The sequence below is a fragment of the Epinephelus moara genome, chromosome 9 (assembly GCF_006386435.1).
Source record: "Epinephelus moara isolate mb chromosome 9, YSFRI_EMoa_1.0, whole genome shotgun sequence".
In the NCBI taxonomy this organism is placed as follows: Eukaryota; Metazoa; Chordata; class Actinopteri; order Perciformes; family Serranidae; genus Epinephelus; species Epinephelus moara.
This window is the reverse complement of record NC_065514.1, coordinates 25,586,268-25,610,005: the sequence shown is the minus strand read 5'-3', so window position 1 is coordinate 25,610,005 and position 23,738 is coordinate 25,586,268. Positions and strand designations below refer to the sequence as shown.

Sequence of the window (23,738 nt, the reverse complement as noted above, 5' to 3'; positions counted from 1 at the left end):
TGTACGTGTCGAGGAATGTACCACTACTCTTCATTGTCTGTGTCCATCTAGACTGTAGAATTTATATGTTGGGATCAGTTCATTTCCCATTATATGCGAGTATGTGCAGCTCACATACTGTAGGCTAAGTTTCAACACAGCAGGCACCAATTTATGCCCTTTCAGCATGCATTTATGGTGTAAATGTCTTTAAGTGTGTCAAAACAAAAGTCCTCTGCTACTGTTATGTTTTTATTCGGGGTAGCAAATGCACATGTTCTAGATGTTGAGGGGGACAAGTCCTTCGTGTCGCCCTTGAAATCTATGCCTAGGCTGTAAGTTACTATTACTGATGTCCACACTATACACACACACTCACTTTGTAACTCTGGCTCTCTCTGTTTGTGTCTTCCAGGTATTTATGAGCAGACATTTCTTATATAACTGCAGCCAACCAATCCTGGATGTGAAGATAGCCTTTTGTCAGGTGTGTGTTCCTTACAGGTAAAAAAGGTACAGTACTCATTCACTTCCATTTCCCCTTCATTGCTCTGTATGTTGTGGTATTGTTGTGTTTCTGTGTGTAAAAAGATAATTAATAAACAGTTTGGGTTTACAACCATGGGCCTTTTTCACAGCAGATATTCTGACTTGTCATAGTAGGAAAGGCACAGGTAAAAATGATACAATTAACAATGGCTCAATTCCATTATGTGTCCCAGTAAGCTATTCCAGCGAGCCACAATGGACGATACCAGGGCCTTCCCTAAATGGAATGCAGCCATCGTTAATGTTATTGAATACACCTGCACTTTTCCTACTATGACATATCAAAATGTCTGCTGTGAAAAAGTCTATCAGCAGCATTTACGTAAGAATAAAGATTAGAGGATTTTTAATGTGCAAATTTCCACTTGTGATTAGGAGCTGTGGTGTTAATATCCCACGGTAAAAAAATGTTTTCAAAAGATGAAGTGTTTGTAGCCTTGTGTTGGCAACTAATTTCATGCAAAGCTAAAAATAATTTGTTTAGACCTGATTTTCTCAACTAAAGACGAAACAATGGAGTTGTCACAGTGTAAATGCAAAACTCCTGCGGGGATGTAATTTCATGAACTGTGCATTCTATGTCACAAGTGTGTGAAGACTGCTTGGTTTGCCACAGGCTTTTCCACTGTAGCTCAAATTATTTAGAGCCTTTGCATGGGATGACTGCTTTAAACATGCATGTGTAGCTTGATGTTTAATAGCCACTATAGCTAGCTGTACAAAGGCTGCAGTCCAGTGTATTGAAATAATAAGATGATAGCTTTGGGTGACTTGCCCGCCATGTTGAATTTAAATGTATTACATCACACATATAAATTTTTCATGGCGTCTATGGGAAGTGTTTCAGACCTGTGCCCCTCAGTGAGACACAGTGGCACAGCTTTGTTTGGTTTGTGAGCTGTGTTGTAATTACTCAGTCTGTAATTAACTGATATTTTTGTTGTGGCACCGTTTGTTCAACTGCTCTGCCCAAGTAATTATAGCCTGATTATTATTATGTGCACATTCATAAAAGAATAATGTCTTTAGTCTAGTGAATACAGTAAAGACATTAGTGGCACTAATGTCATTACAAGGCTATTACAGAGTTTATATTTCTGCATGGAAACAGTGTAAGTGTAAACTCAACTGTACTGTGTGTCCTGTCCTGTTTAGTCTACCTTTCCAGTTTTACCACTAACACACTTTTTTGTTGTTTGGAAAAATTACAAATATAGACTGATGTATAGATGGATGATTATTTAAAGGGACAGTTAAACCCCCAAATCAAAATTACATATTTTACCTGTAGTGCTATTTATCAGTCTAAATCAGTGGTTCACAACTGGTCCAGCCATCCAGATTTTTCCTTAGTCATTAGTTCAGGGTCCACACAGTTTAATATATTCAGCGTCATATTTGCATTTGGTCATGTCGTCAAGCTAGTTTGCTGTCTCTGTTAAGTAGCTGTTTGTTATTCACTCATGCTACAGCAGGAAATTGCATTTCAAAATAAAGCTTTGTGCTGGAAATTTCAAAATAAAGTGTGTTTTTTACTAACTTGACACATTTGCAAGTCACTTGCAGTCCCTTGAATATAATGGAACTAGATGGCACTCAGCTTGTGGTGCTCTAAGTGCCAAAAATTACATTTGAAAACCTCAATACTGATGTCTCTTTCCAGTTATCATGACCTGGTAACTCAAGATCATCTACAGACCTTGTTGTGAGCAGTTTCACATAGGAACTATTTTCTTTATACCAAACTACACCTGCCAACCGTACAGCTGCACAGAAGGAAGCGTGCATCTTCTCGTGGACAAGAGACTCTTGTTTGTGACAGCATGAGATTTAAACATGAATGGCGTCCTCCTTGGCTGAGCTAGCTCAGTGGTGCTAGATGAACTAGCAGTAGATGTGTGCTACCTTCTGCACAGTGATATGGTTCGACAGCAAAAAGTAGATTCTACATTAAACTGCTCACAACAATGTCTGTGGATTATCTTGAGTAACCAGGTCATGATTTCTGGAAAGAGACATTGCTGTTGAGTTTTTCCAGATATATTTTTTGGCGCTTTGAGCACCACAAGCTGAGTGCCATCTAGTTCCATTACATTTGAGAGAAAGGGGACATCTCTACAGCTGATATCTCCAACACTCAGCAACTCACATCAAAACAATCTAGGCTGATAAATAGCACCACAGGTAAAATCAAACATATGTATTTTTGATTTTGGGATGAACTGTTCCTTTAACAATAATAACTTAATAACATAAAATGTATAATATGCATTTCACTGGTACCTTTTACTGTTATTGTGCAAATTGATGATTTCCCTCCAGATGTTTTATTGCCTGCCAGGTAAGTAAACACATAAATCTTCTTTATCATCACTAATAGAGTTTTTTTGTTGTGCTTGCCTCTCGCAGGGTTTTGGAAAACAAGTGGATGTGTCATATATTGCCAAACATTACAACATGAGCAAAAGCAAAGTGGACAACCAGTTCTACAGTGTGGAAGTGGGAGACTCCACCTTCACAGTTTTAAAACGTTACCAGAATTTAAAGCCCATCGGCTCTGGAGCTCAGGGAATTGTCTGGTAGGTGCTCAACAGTGTGTTTCTTTAATGTCCTGTTTTAAATCATATCACGCTATTTGATGTGTTTTTTAATTTAGTATTTAATGTGTGTTTATCTCATTAAGCTGTTGTTTTTCTAATTGTCTTGTAGTTTATTGTTGTGGGAGATTATTAAGGGTGGAGAATCTCTGCTTATTGTTTTCACTGTTGTGCAGCAGAAGAGCTGCAAAATGTAATTTTAGAAAATTGTGTGAAGTTTCTGTGATTGATTTGGCAATCAGAAAGTCATGTTTTCAGTTCATTCGAAAACCCTGATGTGTTTTCATTATGTCTGACCAATCATAACATCTGAAAGCACAGCATGCAGCCATGTGAGTCATCTCTGCAGAGATGTTGTGATGAGCAAAATGAAAGGAAAGATCAGCTCAACGTAAAGCTTGTGAATGTAGAAACGGTTTCATTTCTTTGAAGGATGATATTTCCAGACTTTGGGTTTTAATTCTGTAACAGCAAACAGATAGAGATTCCTTTAAAAGTGCAAATTAATCTGTCAAACTACTGTTTTCTAATGCTGATGAATGGGCATATTTTAGATCTTGATTAATTGTGGCACAAAAATTCTCATTTTATGAGACAACATCTTCAATTATCCCTGTGAATACACTTTTAATGAATATGGTTAAAAAGAACTGATTAGGCTTGGTTTTTCACTATTGTTATGCATGCAGGAGCACAGAATTTAATGTTGTTTTACAGACTCTCTTTAGTGCAAAAAAAAAAAATTTAAATGAGACAAAATAAAGTGATTTATAAGATGGAAGCCTTATGCTGTATTCACACTACGAGCGACACAGCAACAGCGTGACCAGCTACATTACCCCAGAATCGCCTTTAAAGTGCTGCTCAAACACTCATTAACTTAGTTACATTGTGACAGGCGTGTGTGTGTCTATTATTTGCCAAAAAGCACCTTGACTAAACGCCATCTAAAGTTTGTATTTGGGCAAAAAAATGTCTATGCTTGAGCCCCATTTTAACATCACATTTCGCTGCTCCATTACATCCCTCTGTGTGCACAGCAATCCATCATAGTGTCAGCTAACTAAGCTTAATAACACAGTACCACAGCTAGCAACAAAAACATATGATTGGTTGAAGTCTCACTGCGTCCTTTGAGTGCTGAAAAAAAAGTTAAGGTTAGTTCAGCTTTTATTTTGTAGGTCGTCATACCTGTCAGCAGTGACAAGTGTCCACAAGTGAACACAGCGTTAGTCACGCATCACGTGTTCGAAGACCATCAAAAATTTGAAAATGTGACGATAATTTCTGTTTTTACAGTTTCTGGCAATGACAAATGGTTTTATTGAGGTGATTTTTAAAGAAAACATGCCTTTTAAACCCGCCAGCGGAATTTGGGGTTCAGAGAGTATTCAAAATAAATATAACCATGTTGAGTTGTAATTCCCTTACCTCAGCCAAAATAAAAAACACAAGTCCTTCCCCAGCCCTTAAAAAATTATTTGACATGCCTCTCCCGTTTTGCACCACCCCCTCTTACCCTTACAAATAACCAACAGTCCCTTAGCTTAACCACAGCGTAATTTTCATGCCTTGATCATTTTGGTAATTTTAATAATGTGCTCCAGGGATGAGTCCTAAAACCCAGAAATTATTTAACAAATTAAGCGCTCAAGGTTTCCACATCTTGAAGTCAATGGGTTTTTGATAGATGCCTGAAATAAGGTCTGACGTTCACACAAGCTCACGAGACTGTCATATTTTATTGTATAACATGAAGTACGACAGTAAATACCCCATTTATGAATTTTGAAGCTTTTTGTGTGTCTTAAAACGCCATTAGAGCGAACACGGCTTTACAGCCTTGTTGTGATGGCAACATGAAGTCATGTGACAGCTGTATAATTTATTTATGTGAGCTTTTTACATCTGGTGATTGCATTTAAACTTTAATAATTATGAAAGTGGTATTCTTTTATGAAGATTTTCTGCAATTATCAAAAATCCAATAATAAAAAAAAATCTTTAGGCTTTTTGACAAGGGAACCAGGATGATGTTAACTTCTGCATCAGCCTACAGAAATAACATCATCCCTGGAGCACTCTGTTGCAACTGACTGACTGATGGACCTTTGATGGACCACTTAACTGCCAAGTGCACCTATTTCTTTTTATGAACCCATAAATAGTGATTTTTATTTTATTTTAGAATTAAATAAGTTAGAAGTGTAAATAATAAATCAGCTAACAAATCAAAATGAAAACCAAAAGAAAAGTAAAATTTACTGTTGCTTCTATTTTTAGAAAGATAAGGACAGATATCAGTAGTGTTTCTCACTATCGATAAACATTAAAAAGGTGTTAAATATATGCAAAAACAAATACCTGTATTTAGTAGAGGAATAATAGCAAGCATTTTTGGCGTTATGTAATCATAAATGTGGACTGTACATTGTGGCCAACTATAGTATATGGATTTAATATAGGCCCTTATCCTTTCCGGTGCTATGAGTTCAGGACATACAGTATCTGTTAGAATATGGACGTGTGGGCTATAAGGGCCTAACAGGATGGGCACTTACGGGAATCCTTAATCCGGATTGCAGCGAGAGCTCGTATTCATTGTAATTCATCTCACGCCTGCCCTGTCAGAATGGTGCCACTGCCAAGGCTCCACTTAAAGGAATGCATCTTACAGTCTTTGTCAAATGACCAAACAGATCTATTAGTTATATTTATGTTAATGCAGTGTCACAGTGGTGATACACCCGCCTCAGAGACGCTTCTCGGGATGAGCCGACTTGACGTGTTTTATACCTATGTTTCTCATACAGTGCTTGAAGAATCACTGGCCCTCAACACTCTAAACCCCCTTGCCCTCCACTCACCCTCGCTCATTGTCCTTCCTTTGCTTCCCATGCCCTCAGCCCTTCTCTCCTTCCGCTCCAAAGCAATTTTGTGCATTTGCAAAGGAGCTTGGGCAGGCTGTAACTGCTAATGCTGGGATTGTGCCCATTTGAAGGATATTGTCGAGATGGATGGCAGGGAGACAGTGCAAATCTAATTTAACCTGCTCTGCTGTGTGCTGCTTGGCTCTGCCCACAGCTGTCAGCTGGTGTCATATGGTGACGGCATTACCACGACCGAACCACATAAAACCCCAAAGGCTGACATAATATTCTACCGATTATAGAGATCAAATGGGACGCACTATGGTCTCATTTAGATGTAAACAAGCACAGCAACAACATACCACAAGACTGTGACATGTGTATTTGTACTGGAAGAATAATTTTGTCATAATGCGATGATAAAATAATTAGAGTGACTTGCCTGCTGTGCATTAATATCAGCATAATCCCCAACTGGATGACATAATCTCGTCGACGTAAACATTTGTCTGATTTTGCACAGACAGTTGAATTCCTTTCTACTAACAGTTATATACACTCACAACAGCTTGTATGCAAATTACAATATACATACAAGCAGGGAGTTATCCCAGTGATTATCAACAGTGAGTACAGTAAGTATGCATTTATTATGCAATCAGCAGACTCTTGCCCCTGTAAAGCCTGAGAACATGGTAATGAGAGAACACTTGTATCACTGGCTCAGCTAAGACTCAACCTGCCAATGTTGTCGCCCACAAACATCACAGTCCATGTACATCTCTGCCCTTCTGACTTGTGCGCTCGGTCACGATGAGCTTTCAGAAGCATCTTAGCAGGGATGAAGGCTTTAAGTAGTTTAGCTGGTCATGACATCATCTCTCACTCAGCTAGAAAAGTGATGACAGGCTCACATCCCTATTGGATCAATGCTTTTATGAAGGCTTCACTGTTTCCATGGTCACACACGCCATCCCTGGCCTGCAGTCTCCAGAGACATGACGAACCACAGTTGAATCCCACCCAGCCGTCCACAAACCCACACACACAGTGTCGTCTTGGTTAGGGTTGTTGCAGTAAGCCCGCATGCAGCACTGATGCTCAATTTGTAGCTTCTTTTAGGGAGAATTTATCCGAAAACGCACTGTCTAAGATATAGCTGAGACTGTGATATGCGTGGCATCTTTATTGCTTATTTTTGTCTAGGTACTGCTTTTCATTGGGAATAAATATAAAGAGGCAAAATCACAAAGGCTCTCAGGGGTTGGGGATTGTGTTGAGTCAGCAAAGAACTCACTCTGTGTAATGACCTCCAAAATGGGTTGAGACACTTTGTGGAAAAAATATATATGTCTCATCCCCCCACCTCTCTTCATTGCATTGTGTTTTTATTATTGTTTATAATACAGTAAAACAAGTAAGGTAAATATGAAATGAGGGTACATATACAAACCAAGGGACACAAAGGGACACTTTGCTAATTGTCAACAAGCTTTGTGTCGTAACATTGTGGGTAGTATGTGTAAATGAAGTGTGGTAAACTTCCCTTTATTTTACCAGTGCCCTGATTTCCCCGCTTATCTCTCAGCTCAAATTTTTGCCAGCTTTAGGGCTGTTGCCCAAACTACAGATCATACTTCTGCATATCTGTATGCCCCTCACCATGGACAAAAAGAGTATAGAAGTGGATTGAGAGACCCCCCCCTCTCCTTAAATGTAGACCAAACTCAGATCACATGATAAAACCAGGCAGTGCTGATCAACTAAAAGATACTGAGATACAAGATACTGTTACTGTATTACCTAAATTGTCTTCAGAAAGCTATCGAAGTGCACTGTTCGGCTGTTATTGTTACAACTGTTGAACTAGGTGTGGTCTCAAACGCAAGACTCTGGAGTCAGTTCAGGTAAAATAAGTCTTTACTCGTCAAAAGGTCGGTTCGGTACACTTCAGTGAGGGCAAACAAATCCAATAGGGATGAGGCAGAGTCAGTCAACAGGCTAAATCCAAAAACCAAGAAAAGGACACTGGGAAGCAAAAGGTTAGAATGCTAAACACACAAGGAACTAAGACGAACTGGCACTGAGAGAAGACAAGACACACACTAAATACTCTGGTGAGGGGAAGGCTAACGAGACACAGGTGAAGCTGATCAGGGCGGGACAGTCAATCAGACACAGGTGAAGTCATTAAGAGGAAGGGAAAACACACAGGGGCAGGAAGTGTTGTGATCTGGCACGATAGTAGATGTGAGTTTCAAAGTGGTAAAACCTAGCAGTGCTGATCAAATATGAACCAAGATTCTGTGACAGCGTTGCCTATTTCTTGCCTATAATGATTCCAGAAACATATTTTAGCTTAACTTTTTCACTGTAATTCAAGATTGTTTGTTACCAGCTGGCTGCCATACTCTCTGTAGAAAAAAAGCCAAGGTTGAATTATGTTTCCCACTAGAAGGAGCGTTTATTGGTCCTGCTAGTGCAGTGCATTATGGTAGGTGTAGTTTTTCTTACCTCTTGAGCAAAAGTGAATGCAATAGCCCTTTCCCTCTGTTTTCTCTGGTCATGTAGCACCAGTTTCAAAAGTACAAGCGCCCTCTTACTGCTGCATAGACAGCCTAGTTGTCACTGCATTCCAGCAGTGAAATACTTTTTTAAAGGATATCCTGAAACATGAATGGAGAAATAATGCAGATGCTTCCACACAGGTGCACTGCATGGTACAATTAAGCAATTAACATCCATGCTGTGTGACATGTATAAAAATGATTTGTCACCAGATCTCAACTCAACTGAACAGCTGTGGGAGATTTTGGACTGCTGGGTCCAAAGGCACTCTCCGTCACCATCATCAAAACACCAAATGAGGGAATATTTTTGGGGAGAATGGTGTTCATCCCTCCAGTAGAGATTCGTAGAGTTGTATAATCAATGCCAAGGTGCACTGAAGCTGTTCTGGCAGCACATGGTAGCAGGACTGGAGGACAAAATTCTGGACCCTGTACATTTAGGCATTGTCTGTGGGCCCCTCCCTGCATCCACAGTCAGTCATTATAGTATCTTTGTGGGTCAGTCATATGAGGGCTCCATACTCAGTGCCCTTTTACCCCCTTGTCCAATGCCACTGGGTGGTGGCCAAACACCTTACTATGATACCTAATGTCGGTTTTTATTTAAATTTGACACCCGTCTGTAACTGCCTACCGACAGCTCTAAAGCTAGCTAATTAGTTCAATCTGTACAAAAACCAGAAGTGTAATAATGACAAATAATAGTTTTCTGTCCATTAAACATAAATCTGAAGAAGCTTAGCTTAGCTGGCAGCAGCTAGCCCAGATCTGTCCAAAAGTAATATGGGTCAGACTATTTCTTGGCCGGTCACAAGGACTTCATTGAGTCTCGTGCTGTACTCATGCAATGTAAGCAGAATGGGAAGTACAGGAAAACCTTTCGTTTTTCCGACTTGGGAGCATTCACGCACGACTGCCAGATGGTTACCCCCACTGTTTGCCTTGAAGTGACATCATTTTAATACTCTAAATCAGCTGCTTTTGTTGTGGTGTTTATTTGGAGCATTACCAAGCGAAACCACTTACAAACAAACTGTGTATAGATCCTCTTAAATAGCTGAATTGATTTTAGTAATACCAGATTTGATGTAAATGTCAATGTTAGTCATGGATAGATTACTGAACAGGCCTACTGGGCACAGGTCCAGGGGCCTCAAGGGTCAGAGGGGTGACTTAAATTAACACATACTGAACAGGAAGAGACTCGAAATGACCCAAAATGGATACAAAGGAACTGCAAAGAGACACAAAACAACCAAAAGATGTGTAACAACTACAAAGACACATTAAATAACAACAAAATAGAGAAATAACTACCACAATGTCTATGTGTCTATCTCCTATGTGTGGGAGGTGGTGGGGCCTTTTGCATAGCGACCCATTTTCTCATAATCTGCCCATGTTGTTAGTGATATCAGTCTTCTCATCTAATTTCTTTTTAAAAGAAAATGAATATGCGTATTTCAAAAAAAAGTTGAGCTACTCCTTTAATATCTACACATATGATTTCAGTGAAGTAATCTGTCATCATTTCATGAGTCTTTTTTTGAGATTTGAAAAAATAATCATTTTGTTTTTGTGACCAATGATATTCAGGGTGGATTGTCACAATGTCATCCAAAGTAATTCATCCAACCATGAATACTAAAGGAAAAATGTTTCATTGTTTTTATTCCCTCTGCAGTGCGGGCTATGATGCTGTTCTGGACAGAAATGTAGCCATCAAGAAGCTGAGCAGACCCTTCCAGAACCAGACCCATGCCAAGAGGGCATACCGGGAGTTGGTGCTCATGAAATGTGTCAATCACAAAAATGTAAGTGATTCCGCTGAGGGGTAACAGGGGTAAGAATGAATGCAGGAAGAATGAAAATGCAACCATTGTCAGAATGAAGCACAGCTTTAAACTATACCCCAGTCGGTGTCTATTTTTGGTTCTCGATAAATCCCTTCGCTACAAAACGGAGACAACGTTGTGACCGTGCTAAATTCGATGCCTCCAGAAATGTACCGAACTGGCAGGAGAGTGAAACAGAGAGCACTTCAAGGCATGAATGTAATCTCCAGTGCTGCAGTTTGAGCTCTTTTCTTCTTCTCCGTCTCTTTTTCCCCTCCTCCTCGTTTATCCCCACTCTTTTGTTCCACCTCACTTCGTCGGTTTACTCAGCAGTGTCCTTCATCAGGGTCATCCCTCTGCTGTAACTCTAATTTTGTCTGTATATTTAACTCCTACATCTTGATCCTCTCCGTGCTCTTCTCTCTTTCAGATTATCAGTTTATTAAATGTCTTCACACCACAGAAATCATTAGAGGAATTCCAGGATGTGTGAGTATAGTAAACCCTTCTTTGCATAATTACATTTCCATCAAAAATATTAATTTAGCTTGTGTAACAGGCGACAGAGAGCCACTTGTTTTCATTGAGTCTCGCGCCTCAAATGAAACTGAGTTTTTCTTATGCATTACGTGCAAATTACTCCGTCGCATCTGCAGTTGTGAGAACTCAACCGCTGGAGTGTAGTGAGTGAAAGTACTGTAGGTGTAACTCGAGGCTGCTGGAGGTATCCTGTTCTCATACTGAATGATAAATGAGAGTGTGCTCACGTTTAGAACAATCTGCAGAGGGATTCATGTGTCTTTCTGGGACTTAATTCAGCCAGAAATGGTATAGTGGTGCCCACAGAAATTTTTCATTTCAGGGATGGCCAGATGGGGGTGGTACTCCAAAACCAAAAGCCATAACTGAATTTCAGGAATTCGATAATGCTGTTGAAGTATATATGGGCCAATGGAGAACTACATTTTTCTGAGAGTTAAGGAATTGCATACTGATTTACTTTGGTTTCTTATTTTACAGTTAATGTTGCTAAATATCTGATGTGCATAGGCTTATACCGGTACAGTTAACATTCTGAGTTCCACAACAATCCTGTTTTAATGCGTTATACATGTTAGGCGATAAATTGTTCTTCAAAAAGGCTGGTTGTTGTTTTCCTCAAAAAGACGAATATACAGCTTTCCTTTGAAGGAGTACATTGATTGTAAGGAACAAAACACTTACTGGATACAAGCCTTTTCAAATTTAGGGTAGACTTGTGGGCACCCATAGAACCCATTTTCAATCAGATATCTTGAAGTGAGAGTTCAAGTGACCCCTTTGAAAATGGCAATGCCAGTTGTTTCCTCGCCAAAATTTAGCCTGAATTTGGAATATGAAATAACCCCCTTCCAGACAAGCTATACTGACTGGTTGGTATTAACGAATGCCTCAAGTTGTCTGGTTTCACAAAACACCACTAGCTTTGCACTAGCTTAAAAAATTAGCACACCGCAGCCTCAGACAGTAAAGACAGTAACATCAGCCTCCAATTGTTTTCAGTGGGTGGGGGGGGGGGGGGGTAGTGTCTTAGGGTGGCCATGACCCCCTTGGCTCCTACCACTGAGATGGTAGAGGAATGCTCAGTTTATGACCTTCACAACTCCACAGTCACTCAACCGATAATTCATGCAACCACTCGTAAATCAATTAAACCTTTTCTCAGGTACCTAGTGATGGAGCTGATGGATGCCAACTTGTGCCAGGTGATTCAGATGGAGCTTGACCACGAGAGAATGTCCTACCTGCTCTACCAGATGCTGTGTGGTATCAAACATCTGCACTCAGCCGGCATTATTCACAGGGTAGGAAAGCAAGACATCTCAGTTTTCTTTTGTTTAACTACTGAATATGGTTTGGGTTGTGTGGTTTTGTTAGTTTTGGGATAGCAATTTGCAGTCTTACATGAGTAATCTACTTGACATCACCTTGGTTACCCTTTTGGCATTCAGAGGGCACAGAGGAAACATGGGGTTTAATCCTTGGTGCATTACCTTGCATTGTTTATAGGGTGGGAAGCCTGTGAGGGATCATGTCCTTGTCCATGCACCAGCAGATTTGACTGGTTGGCTGAGTACAACCTAATAATTGCTTCTAGTTTCACTATTTGCAGTTTCAGGTAGCTTTGATTAAAATTTGAATTGAACCAACACAGGCAGGTTTTCAAATTTAAAGCAAAGGCTTGACATTGCAGTGCTACGTATCGGCCAATCATCCTTTGTTTCACCCATTAGCCCTGTTCATTTGTATGACTAGTGCAGCGCCTGTTCAAAGCGTGTCTGTTTGGAACGGGGCTGATTGCTTGGCCTCTAGTATTGCTGTTTGCAGCTCTACAGACGCACTCATCCGAACAACTTCACACTTGACGCTGCACTTCCTTGGGTGCTGAGCAATAGACCTGCCATGACCTAGCAATGCTAGAGTATACACATCATTTGCTAACAGCTAGCTTTTGGGGCTCCGGTCTCTCTTTCTTTATCCGTTCTTTAATGTACTGTAACAAACTGTGGAGAGTGAGCTGTACATGCCGTTCTGAGGTGTAACAGTTAATAGGGACCCCTTCTTAAAGGTCCAGTGTGTAAGCTTTAGAGGGATATATTGGCAGAAATGGAATATGATATTCATAACTATGCTTTCAGTAGTGTATCACCTTTAAATAAGAGTTAAATGTTTTTGTCACCTCAGAATGAGCCATTTATATCTACATACAGAGCATGTCCTCTTCCACAGAGTCCGCCAAGCTGTTTCTACAGTAGCCTAGAACGGACAAACCAAACACTGGCTCTAGACAAGTCAAATACCAGAAATCATTGAAACTTACCAACAGAAAAGAAGGTTTATAAATTACCAAAATATCCACAGTTTCTCACATCCATCTTTTTCCATCACCAGGACCTCAAACCAAGCAATATAGTGGTGAAGTCAGACTGCACCCTGAAGATCCTGGATTTTGGTCTGGCCAGGACTGCAGGCACCAGTTTCATGATGACCCCTTATGTGGTGACCAGATACTACAGAGCCCCAGAGGTTATCCTAGGCATGGGATACAAAGAGAATGGTGAGAAGTCAGCATAACTGAGTGTTTGAGCTCGCATGCATCAAATTCAGACATATTTAAAGGATAACACCGGAGTCGCTCTATTTATTGCTCGCTTTATGAATGCACACAAAAAGTCTGGCACCCACTTTGCCAGAGTCAATTAAAACAGCTCACAGAGATCAATTAGTGCATGTTTAGCAGTATTTGCTAATATAGTGCATCACTAAATGAGTTTATTGGAACTATAAGCCAAGCTATTACTTTCTTGTCGTGGCATTAAAGAGGGGACAGTTAATGCAGACTGGGAGCCAACCTGTAGTCAAGTAATTAAAGTTTTGAAGCATTTGTGGAACAAAGTCATTTTAAGAGGTGAAGTACAAGCCCAGACGCCAGAAAAAAATGTTGGCATTGTGCATTTCTGTATAAGCTGCCTTTGTCATCAGGAGGTGGAAGGGAGGGTGGATGGCATGTCATCGAGGTGAGATGTCTAGAAAGCTGAAGACATCTGTTTGAGACAAAAAAAGATTGTTTTTTTTGTTAGTTACTGCTGTGTCTCTAGCAGCTTTTTTAGGCACTGATAGGCAATGTTTTTTAGCAACCCATTACTGTTTTTCCACCAAGGGTAGTGGCTTGAAAAGTGATTATCTTTTACTGAGATCTCACTGCTTTTCCTACTCAAATTGTGCTGCCAAACCTGGGTATTTTAAGCCATAATCAAGTGTTTTCTGTGCCTTAATCTAACCATATGTTTACCACAGCGTTGTTGAAGTGTAAAGTTTCAACGTGTCCACTAAGGTGTAAATGTCATGCATCTGTGATCTGCAGAAACATTCAATGCAAAAAAAAATTCTGGCAATTGGGTTGTCAGTACATATAGCAGCAGTATGTCTATTTGAGCTGTATGCAGTGTATTTGTAATCCAGTGGGACCCAGTGACTTGCCTGCAGTATAATCTGCAGTGGAACAGACAGAAGGAGCTTCTGACTCTAGCAAAAAAAATATTTGTTTATCTTTTAATAGGCATTAATGATCAGTAAAAAAAATAAAATTACAGAGGTGTTATCCATTAATGATCCCAATTATATGTGAAACCTCACAAACAAATCTGGTGTAGTCGCACTTTGCAAATGAGCTAAAGTGAATTGAAGTGTTGGCGGTATGAGTCACTGATTAAAAGCCCCCAGACATCAGACATGTGATTGGCTGCCAGCCTAAGCTATGATTCATTAGCCATATTCCTCCCATGGATAGAAGCCTGCAGGCTTTGAAATTTCCTGCCGCTAGTTAGGCTCATCCTCTGCTCTCTGTCTATATCTATTTCATTCAAGTTTATCTTCATGTAACATGCTCCTCACTAATTATTTCTCCCTCGCTGAATGACAGCTAATCACTGTTGCCTCTCCCAGAAAGCTTGATGTGTCTAACACTAACCTTTGCCTTCCTCTCTTTTCTTTTGCTCCCTCTCCGTCTTACTGTCACCTCTGTGAGTGCAGTGGATATATGGTCGGTGGGGTGCATTATGGGAGAAATGGTGCGCCACAAAATCCTCTTCCCTGGGCGGGACTGTATCCTTGTTATCTGATGGTAACACAGTTTTTATTTATGGGTTTATGTCTGCTGTATGTAATGAAGAATGAATTAAAAAAATCAATCATTCTTTGTTTTAAATGCGACCATCCATGTTGGGTTTCAAGTGTCTGACTCAAGATGGATTCAACTGCCTTTTAAAACACTTTCCCAGTCAAGTGCTTGGAGAGTAATGAAACAGTAGCCACAGGCGGGTTGTCCATTATTCCTTTGAAAATGTATTTTATTCATACGGTAATATCCATAACACACTTTTCACATGGTATTTTTGCTTTAGTTCCATCATTTCACATTTCTCAGTTACATTTACTTTGAAGATTATTCTGGTCTGATGTTCTCTGTGTGTTACTGAGGTGAACTAAACCACACTCACACCTGGCTGTCTTCATAACACATGTCCATATCAATTCCAGCTGATCCTCTTTTAACACTTTTAATTTATCTTGCAGTAACATCCTAAAACAAGCATCATAAATTCTTGTTCTCAAGGCGGTATGTCTGAATCCTAAGCTTTATTCAGTCTCATATTTGGGCAAGAGGAAGTTCTCTCTCTTGTGTCTGAATATTTAAGTGTGTGTGCTATTTCTGTGAGCGCTACCTGGTGTGTTCTCCTGCAGTGAGGGGGCTGTAATTGCCCAAGATTATTTCTTTCAGTGGGATGGCTTTAGATAAATAGTCCTCATGCTGAGTTTGTGCGCATGTGTGAGTCAGACAGTAAGCATTCAGTGAATTAATAATGAAGGATTTATTCATTCTAAGCTTCTGTGGAACCCACGTGGTGGTGTGAGGAAAGGTCAGAGGTTAAAGGTGTAGACTGTTAGCATGTTAGCTCAAATAAATGTGACAGCTGCCATGATGGTGGATGGATGATGTCAGGTAGTAAAATGACGGTTTGTATATCAATTACTCACCTCGTGTTACTTTGAATTTGTGAAGGAAATTTTTCTCACATGCCTCCAGTGAACGAAAAATCCAAAACAGAGAAAGTCCTTGTTGAATTTAAGTCATACCACAACTATTTCAAAACATCCATTTACAAACTCTCACACAATTCGTATAATCTAAGTCTCATTTATCTAGTCAAATGCTCAGTGCTTCCCAAACAGACAGCCCTTTCCAATGGGTAACTGAACTGAAAGTGAAACTTATCTATGCTCTCTTCAAAGCCAGACTCCATTGACAAAAACAGTAAATTTACTTGCTGAACACCGGAGCTGCTGGTCTTCTGCTGCCTTGATCAGTTAGAGGGTTTGTTCAGATTCACCAAAGTCACACAATAACACAAAAATACTAACTGATTGAGACAAATGTGGACCAGCAGCTCCCGTGTTCAGCGAGGTAAAATTACTGTTTTTGTCAATGGAGCCTGGCCTTGAAGAGAGCATAGATCAAGTTTCCATTTCTGTTTAGTTCCCCATTGGAAAGAGCTGCCTGTTCGTGAAGTACTGAGCATATGACTGGATAAATGAGACTTAGATTAAACTGCATGGGTTGTTGTGAGACTTTGTAAACAGATATGTGAATATACTTTTGCTGTTGTTAAACATGTACCCCAATAACTTCAGCTAATCAAGAATTTCCTCCTTTTTGGATCTTTGCTCACAGAAGGAATGCAAGAAAAACAGTTTTCTTCATAAATTCAATGTAACACTAAATGAGTAATAGATACACAAATGGTTATTTGGGGGGTGAAGTATTCCTTTAGATGACTTTAGTATTTTCATTGCATTTGTTGACAATAACTTTAACATAACCAATCGCCGGCATCATCTTTTACAATGATACATTTACTGTAAGTTGTTTAGAGGCAGATAAGCAGTGTGTCTGCAGGTGCTTTTGTCGAACACTGTGGTCTCCACATCCCTGAACATGCAGTCCCTGAAAGATTAATGCTCTGGAGAACTAGAAAACCCCTGCAATGAGTTCTGCAATATCTCTCCCCTTCTGTCTCTGCTCTCACAAAGACCTGAGATTCTTACCACCCTAACACTCCATCCTTTCTTACTGTAGATCAATGAACTGTAGTTATGCACACTTTTGTTAATCTTCTGCTTATAGATGAGTTCTGGACTGGTACGCTGTCACTGCTAATGTTAATTTACTTCATAGACTTTTCGACCTGAGGTATTGACCTGGCTAAAGTTATCTGCACCTTTCTGAGTGTCTGTCAGATGATGATATAGGAGAGCAGTCTGTCTACACGGGTCACAGCACAGTGAGCCTCAGGGTGACTGGGTGTTCGATGGCCATTTAGCACAAGAGCGTATTAAATAAGTGGTTATGAAGTGATGGCAAGGGAACTGAAGTTGTACTTGTTTGTAGCTTACATGTCACATAAATAAAGACAAGTAATAACTGGTAAAATGCTATGCAATAAAATTTAATACATATTGTCATGTTGCAGAAGAAGCACTGTGTTACTTAATTTTAGGAACTCCTAAACATTTAGAACAACTTTAGCTTCAGTAACATGGCGTACTTCTGTGTGAAATGGCACATGTGAAGCAGAACATGGGTTTAATTATGAGATGGGTTTAAATCAAATACTACACATTTGATTGGATCACTTAAAAGCAGGCATGGCCTAGTGAATACAGCACAATGGGGCTGCAGAGGACTGTTGGCCTCCACACTAACCTCCCTCAACCGCACTGTTAGGTGGACATAACCTAACAGTGAAATCCAAACACACACCTTTTACTAAGTTACTGCCCTGCTTGCTCGCATAGGGATATAACTGTTTTTAAATCTGGCAAAAAAAAGAAAGAAAGAAAAAAGATTAAGGGAGCAGTGTGTAGGATTCATAGGATTTAGTGGCATCTAGTGGTGAGGAGTGCAGATTGCAACCAGCTGAAACCTTTGTCTCCCGGTTGGGATTCCTTCAGTGTTCGTCATCATCGTTTTTTTTTACCAGGAGAGGTTTCTCCTCTCCAAAGCAAACAGACCACGTGATTAAAATCGGTAAAAACACTGAATAAAGCAGTTTAACGTTACAAATCAGTTTTTATCTTAAGCTGTTCCGCTCGTTACTCGCTAATGTGTGCTCACCTTTTTCCTCTGATAACTTAAGATTCAGATGTTCAGGAGGTTTTTACCAGCAGCTGAATTATCTGCAAAGCTCTCCTTCTCTCCATAACAAATGGACCCAGAGATTTAAATGGGTAAAAGTACTGAATAAAGCAGTTTCACATCACAGATCAGTGTTTCTCCAATGCAGCTTGCCTATCTATGGTGGCTGTTGCAAAAACCCCAAAATGCAAAAACCCGAATATGTAAATGGCCCTATCTCGTGCCATTGTTTGATATATTTGTTTTGGGCTTCTGTAAAAACATGGTGGTGCAACATGGCAGACTCCGCGAACAAGGACCGGCTCCCTGTGTCAATATAAAAAGCTCATTCTAAGATATCAAAAACAGTACAATTCTTAGTTTCAGATGGTCATACATTAAAGAAAGCATACTTATTATGTCATATTCTATTTCTGCCAATACATCCCCCTAAATCCTACACACCGGACCCTTATAGTAATAATAAATAACCCTAAACCCATGCATAGGGACAATAAAGGAAGCAACACATTTCACATATTGGGACCCTACTCTTTTCCCATTGGCTCTCACACCTCAGACCTTTTCCTCAAAATCCAATTTGATGGGGCACATTTTTGTAACTCCCAATGAGTTCAAGATGTGTCATCAAACATTTTTACAGGAAAAGAAAAGAGAGGGATTTTGACACATATTTAGCCAATGAATAATAAAGCATACTGGATTAGAACTTCGAAAATACATTTATATGTTTACGTATGTGTAAGACATTTAGGAGGTAGAAGTGTCAAATGATTATTGATAGATGATAGTAATGCATGCGTGTGTGTGTTTGTATGCTTGTGCATGTACCTGTGTGTGACCCCAGTGGACATGTGGTCAATCGGCTGCATCTTTGGAGAGGTGATAAGAGGGACAGTGCTGTTCCCTGGGACTGACCGTATCCTTCTGACCTCTCGTTTCAAATGTAAACCTGAATATCATAGAAACCTTCAACATTTTTCTTGCGTGCGGTTGCATTCAGGTGCATGATGCTCTGCTTCAAGACACAAATAACTCCAAAGCTCCACAGTGGAACATCATGCTTTTCTGGCACTGTTGAAAAAACACCTCTAGCTGTCGGAGGGAATCCAACAACTTGCTAAAGAGCCATGGATAAGAACCTTAGCAGATGAAAAAAAAAAATGCCTCCCTGAGCACCGGGTGGATCATGGCCAATGTGCAATGGAGACAAAAAGGAGGTGGAAGTGTGTGGCGTTCCAGCAAGATGAAGTAATGGGGATCTCTGGTGGCCCTGGCAGCTAACTGCCTCAACTGGCACCATCTGTGAGAACACAGGGATGGGAGGGGGTCATTCGGAGTGTGTGGAGGGGCAACACAGGAAGTATTTGTTGCCAATGAGGAGGGGAAACACAAGCTGACACACCCTACAACTGTGTTTGCACACACAAACACAACCACATGCTACAAGCTCAGCAATGTAAATCAGATACACAGTAGGTATTTCATATATTTTAAGCAAATGTCAAAGCATAAAGATAATCACATGGGATCACTGGAGATTTATTTGAGTCCCAGGAAGCCAAAAGCAGTGAAAGTAATAGAAGGGGCAAAATATTGATTGGCTACGTATTGAGACCCGTAATTCTCAAAATTTCTCATGGATGCTTCTTTTGGGGTGAGATGATTTGTTTTGAGATCAGAAACACATAAGTAACTTGGTCAGACTTGGTGATCGGGCTCTTTAGTTCATTTGTTTGTATCTTTGCTGATGATACTCTGTCTTACAGGCCCAGTTATTTATTTATTTATTTTTAATTTTCTTTGGTCTCACAACCCTTATCATTACTCCAACCTTTTCTGAGTAAATCAAAAGTTAACCATTTTTCACTTGTCTTGGGGGTAGTACCTGAATGGACACTGAGGTGTAAAGGATGCTACATATGTGTTTTCCTTAATCCTGACCCACCACACCAGACATCGACCAGTGGAACAAGGTGATTGAGCAGCTGGGCACACCCTCACCAGAGTTCATGAAGAAGTTGCAGCCCACAGTGAGGAATTACGTCGAGAACCGGCCAAAGTACGCAGGTCTCACCTTTCCCAAGCTCTTCCCTGACTGCCTTTTCCCTGCTGACTCTGAGCACAACAAACTCAAAGGTGAGAAACTGAACTGTACTGTACTGTTGACCGATTATTTGATTTTGGTACCTTTGCATGTGTGGTGTGATTCTGTAATGTACAACTTTGGATCCCACAAAAACGTGATAACCTACGTATGTCAGATTTCTTATGATGCCAACTTCTTTGTTAACTACAAAAGCCCTGAAACTTAAGGTCTAAGTAATTTTAGTTTATCTCCCATGTAGGACATTATAACATACAAGATAATCATGTGAGAGATAAAGTTTTGTTGGACCAGGGCAACCATAAATGTTTTTAAAACTTACACCTGGCATGAGTGCTGGCAATGCGTAAAATCAGTGGCTGCTATGATGAAATATGATGTCTGTCCATTAAATGTTTCAATAAATTACAGGTTTAACTACCTCTGCTTTATAACACCTGTGCACACTCTGACAGGAAATGTTCCATTGCTGTGTGTTGTTGCATTGTCATTCATGCGCTACCATCAGATTCACATTTATTGTTCGAGTGATATGTTTCATTCTATCCGACCATTAGATGGATTGCCATGAAACCTGTGACAGACATCCATGTCCCCCTCAGGATGAATTGTAATTACCATGGTGGTACTTCAATTTTTCGCTTAGCACATCAGGTCATCAAGTCAAAATTGTAATTTGTCCAACACTTTGGTTTATACCTGCAAAACTAATGACATTCCATCAGCCTCAGCTGTAATTTTCGTTTAGTGCTAATTAGCAAACATTACCATGCTAACACTACAAGATGGTGAACATGGTAAACATCACACCTGCTAAAAATCTTGTTAGCAATTAGCTTAAAGTAGCACAGCTAGAGTTGCTGTACACTCTTAGTCTTGTTTAATTTATAGATTGGGAATGAAACTTTTATTCTGGTCAATTTATACCTCAAAAACTTTTATCTTAAATTTTTCATTTGGGCCTTTTAAGTGGAAATTCCCTCCATTGAGATACAGCAAAATATGCTTTTTCTGTTGCCCCGCTCCTACATCAGAGCTCCTGTCTGGTAAAATCCTCATGAATCACTTTTGTATTCTAGCTGCTCCCTGCTGGAGTGACAGTGTTAAAGGAAATGCACCTAGAGAGAACGTGTGGGAGGGTGTTAGACCGGGTTGAAGTGCTGCTGTTTTGTATGTTTTGTACTGTCACAGGTAGGAACTGAGGCAGACATCCTTTGGGCTTTGGTTATGTTGAACTGTGGGAGGAATAGACAGACAGACAGCATGTGGGAAAGAGGAAAGAAAGACAGATAAGGAAAAGGTGGAAGGAGAGCGATAGAGGAGTCATTTTACAGATTTACCATCCTTTTGTTATTGACGTGTTGATGCCGAGGCAAAATGCAGCGGGTGCACCTGGCTCATCTGTCTTCCCCTGTTCAGTTTCTTCAGCCCTTTGCTGCTGTAGAGCTATTTATAATAGGGTCAGTGTGAGTAGGAGAGGAATGGTGTGTAGTTTAAGGGTTCTCAATTTCAGATCAGTCCAAGAAGGCCTGAGGGTAGAGAGACTGAGCGACTGAGCGACTGCTGATGCTGATGGCATTTTTGTACAGTTATTGTACATAGTGATGCCTTTAACACTACATTTAGACACCAGTTGGAGCAGATAATTTCTTAGATTTCATACATTATACTAGTCTGTAACAAAAAGATCAGGACCATGGATGTAGAAAGAGAACTGAATGCAGCGTTGGAGGCAGGACTCTGTTCATTCCTATTAAAAGTTACTCAGTGGAACGTGAAGCCAAAAAAGCTCTCTTTCCGTGGTATAAAATTACCCTGATGTTCTGCATCATGGGGCCCATAGAACAAGCATACTGGAGACTTTTGGCAGCTGTGAACAGGCAGCTTCTGGTTTAGCACTTCACTAACTTGAATGGGGATAAAACAATTCAATCTTGCGGCTCTTCTAGGCTTCCCAAATCGGTCATTTCACGGGGTTGTAAAGCTCCAAAAAATGTATCCATTGAATTACAGATGTCTCTTTCACAATATGAGTCAGTGGGAAAAAGTCTTTTTGGGCCCCATGGCATCATGTGAGAGACGTTCAGTGGTGGACCTTCCTATAGGTGACACAGCCAGCTGTATAGGGCACTTCCTGTGTGGTCTCCATTTTTTTTTTTTTTTTTTTTTAATGTCGAACTTATAAGGGAAAATTATCCAAAGATCTTATGCTAACATTCAGTCTGTAGTAGGGTTACCACATCAAGTCCCGGCAATGCAGTTTACCTTAATGTGTTCATTAGATGATGGGTATAGTGGAGTGTATGTGGAGGGCATAAGAGTGTCGATTTCTCATTAGCTCTTGTTCCTGTTTGTAATAAATACCATAGGTATAAATTATAATGTTTTAATTTTTTTTTTATAATGTTGGGAGGTAAAGGGAGTTGAAGCTGAATTTGCTAGCTGCCGCACTGCATACGTATATGGGACAAGCCAGAAACTTGAATTTTAATTAGATAAAAAAGGCAGCGATATCTGGGTGGTTGATAAAGTGTTATCTGTCCTACATTATCAATTCTTAAAAAAATTGTCCAAATGCTCTTTTCCAGAGCTCTCTTTCTGTAAAAATGGTGAGTATATTTGCTAATCCACATGTGATTGAGGCTTTGTGAGATCCTGGTTTCCTTTGCAAAGCTGCTGTTGTTAATTATTCTCTTTAATCCCTGACATTTCTCTCTCTTCTCTCTTTTTTCCTCCCTTTCTGCCTTGTTGTGTTCCAATTTCCTTTTGGCACATTAATAGAATAGAGGAAAATTTCCTGGCCTTATGATCTCAGACATGTTTTTTTTCTTCTTCTCCAAACCACAGCTAGCCAAGCCAGAGACCTGCTGTCTAAGATGCTGATCATCGACCCTGCTAAACGGATATCGGTGGACGAAGCCTTACAGCACCCCTACATCAACGTGTGGTATGATCCAGCTGAGGTGGAGGCGGTGAGTAGGCCTTTGGCAGAGCTGTATATTGATTACCATCCCGAGCTCAATCCTATCCCCTCTGTCTTTGATTGATCAGCACTGTTTACTTTGTATTTGGCGTACAAAAACAATAGTGATTCCCCTCATTTTATTTTGATTTACAACACCAATAATACATATTAAACTACAGTATGTTTTGTATCAGTGATAATTGCTGCATCAGTGCATTTATGATTGTGTTTAAAATTTTTAGTTCACATCTCATTTTCATTTTTCTCTCACTTTTGGTTTCATTCTTTATATCTGAACTTTTATAGTTTTATGTTCAGTAAAAACAACCCCAAATTTTTGCTCCTCGTCAGATAACATAGTTCATTTTCGTGCTATTCATGAAAGAGCGACTTAGTGCATTGTTCTGTTTGGTAGCGTAAGAGTGGTGGTGATTCTGGTTTATTTGGTGAAGTCTAATTTCTTCATCAGTGCCTCATTAGTATGAGGTGACAGTGAGATTGGGAAAAAGCCATCTGCAGCTCGATAAAGCC

The 23,738-nt window shown here is 40.0% G+C and overlaps 1 protein-coding gene across 8 annotated transcripts in view; it reads left to right on the top strand.

Moving 5' to 3' along the window:
* The window catches only part of mapk10 (mitogen-activated protein kinase 10), a 52,676-nt gene that overhangs the window by 16,567 nt on the left and 12,371 nt on the right, over nt 1-23,738 (top strand). For 6 of the 8 annotated variants that reach the window (XM_050052977.1, XM_050052976.1, XM_050052982.1 and 3 more), the window contains exons 2-10: nt 395-466; nt 2,938-3,107; nt 10,250-10,379; nt 10,831-10,889; nt 12,106-12,244; nt 13,332-13,497; nt 14,973-15,044; nt 20,092-20,274; nt 23,090-23,214. In XM_050052977.1, coding sequence (XP_049908934.1) covers nt 395-466; nt 2,938-3,107; nt 10,250-10,379; nt 10,831-10,889; nt 12,106-12,244; nt 13,332-13,497; nt 14,973-15,044; nt 20,092-20,274; nt 23,090-23,214 — 1,116 coding nt within the window. Of the gene's footprint in view, nt 1-394; nt 493-2,937; nt 3,108-10,249; nt 10,380-10,830; nt 10,890-12,105; nt 12,245-13,331; nt 13,498-14,972; nt 15,045-20,091; nt 20,275-23,089; nt 23,215-23,738 lie in introns of all 8 variants that reach the window. The other 2 variants (XM_050052979.1, XM_050052978.1) reach the window with 2 other exon arrangements.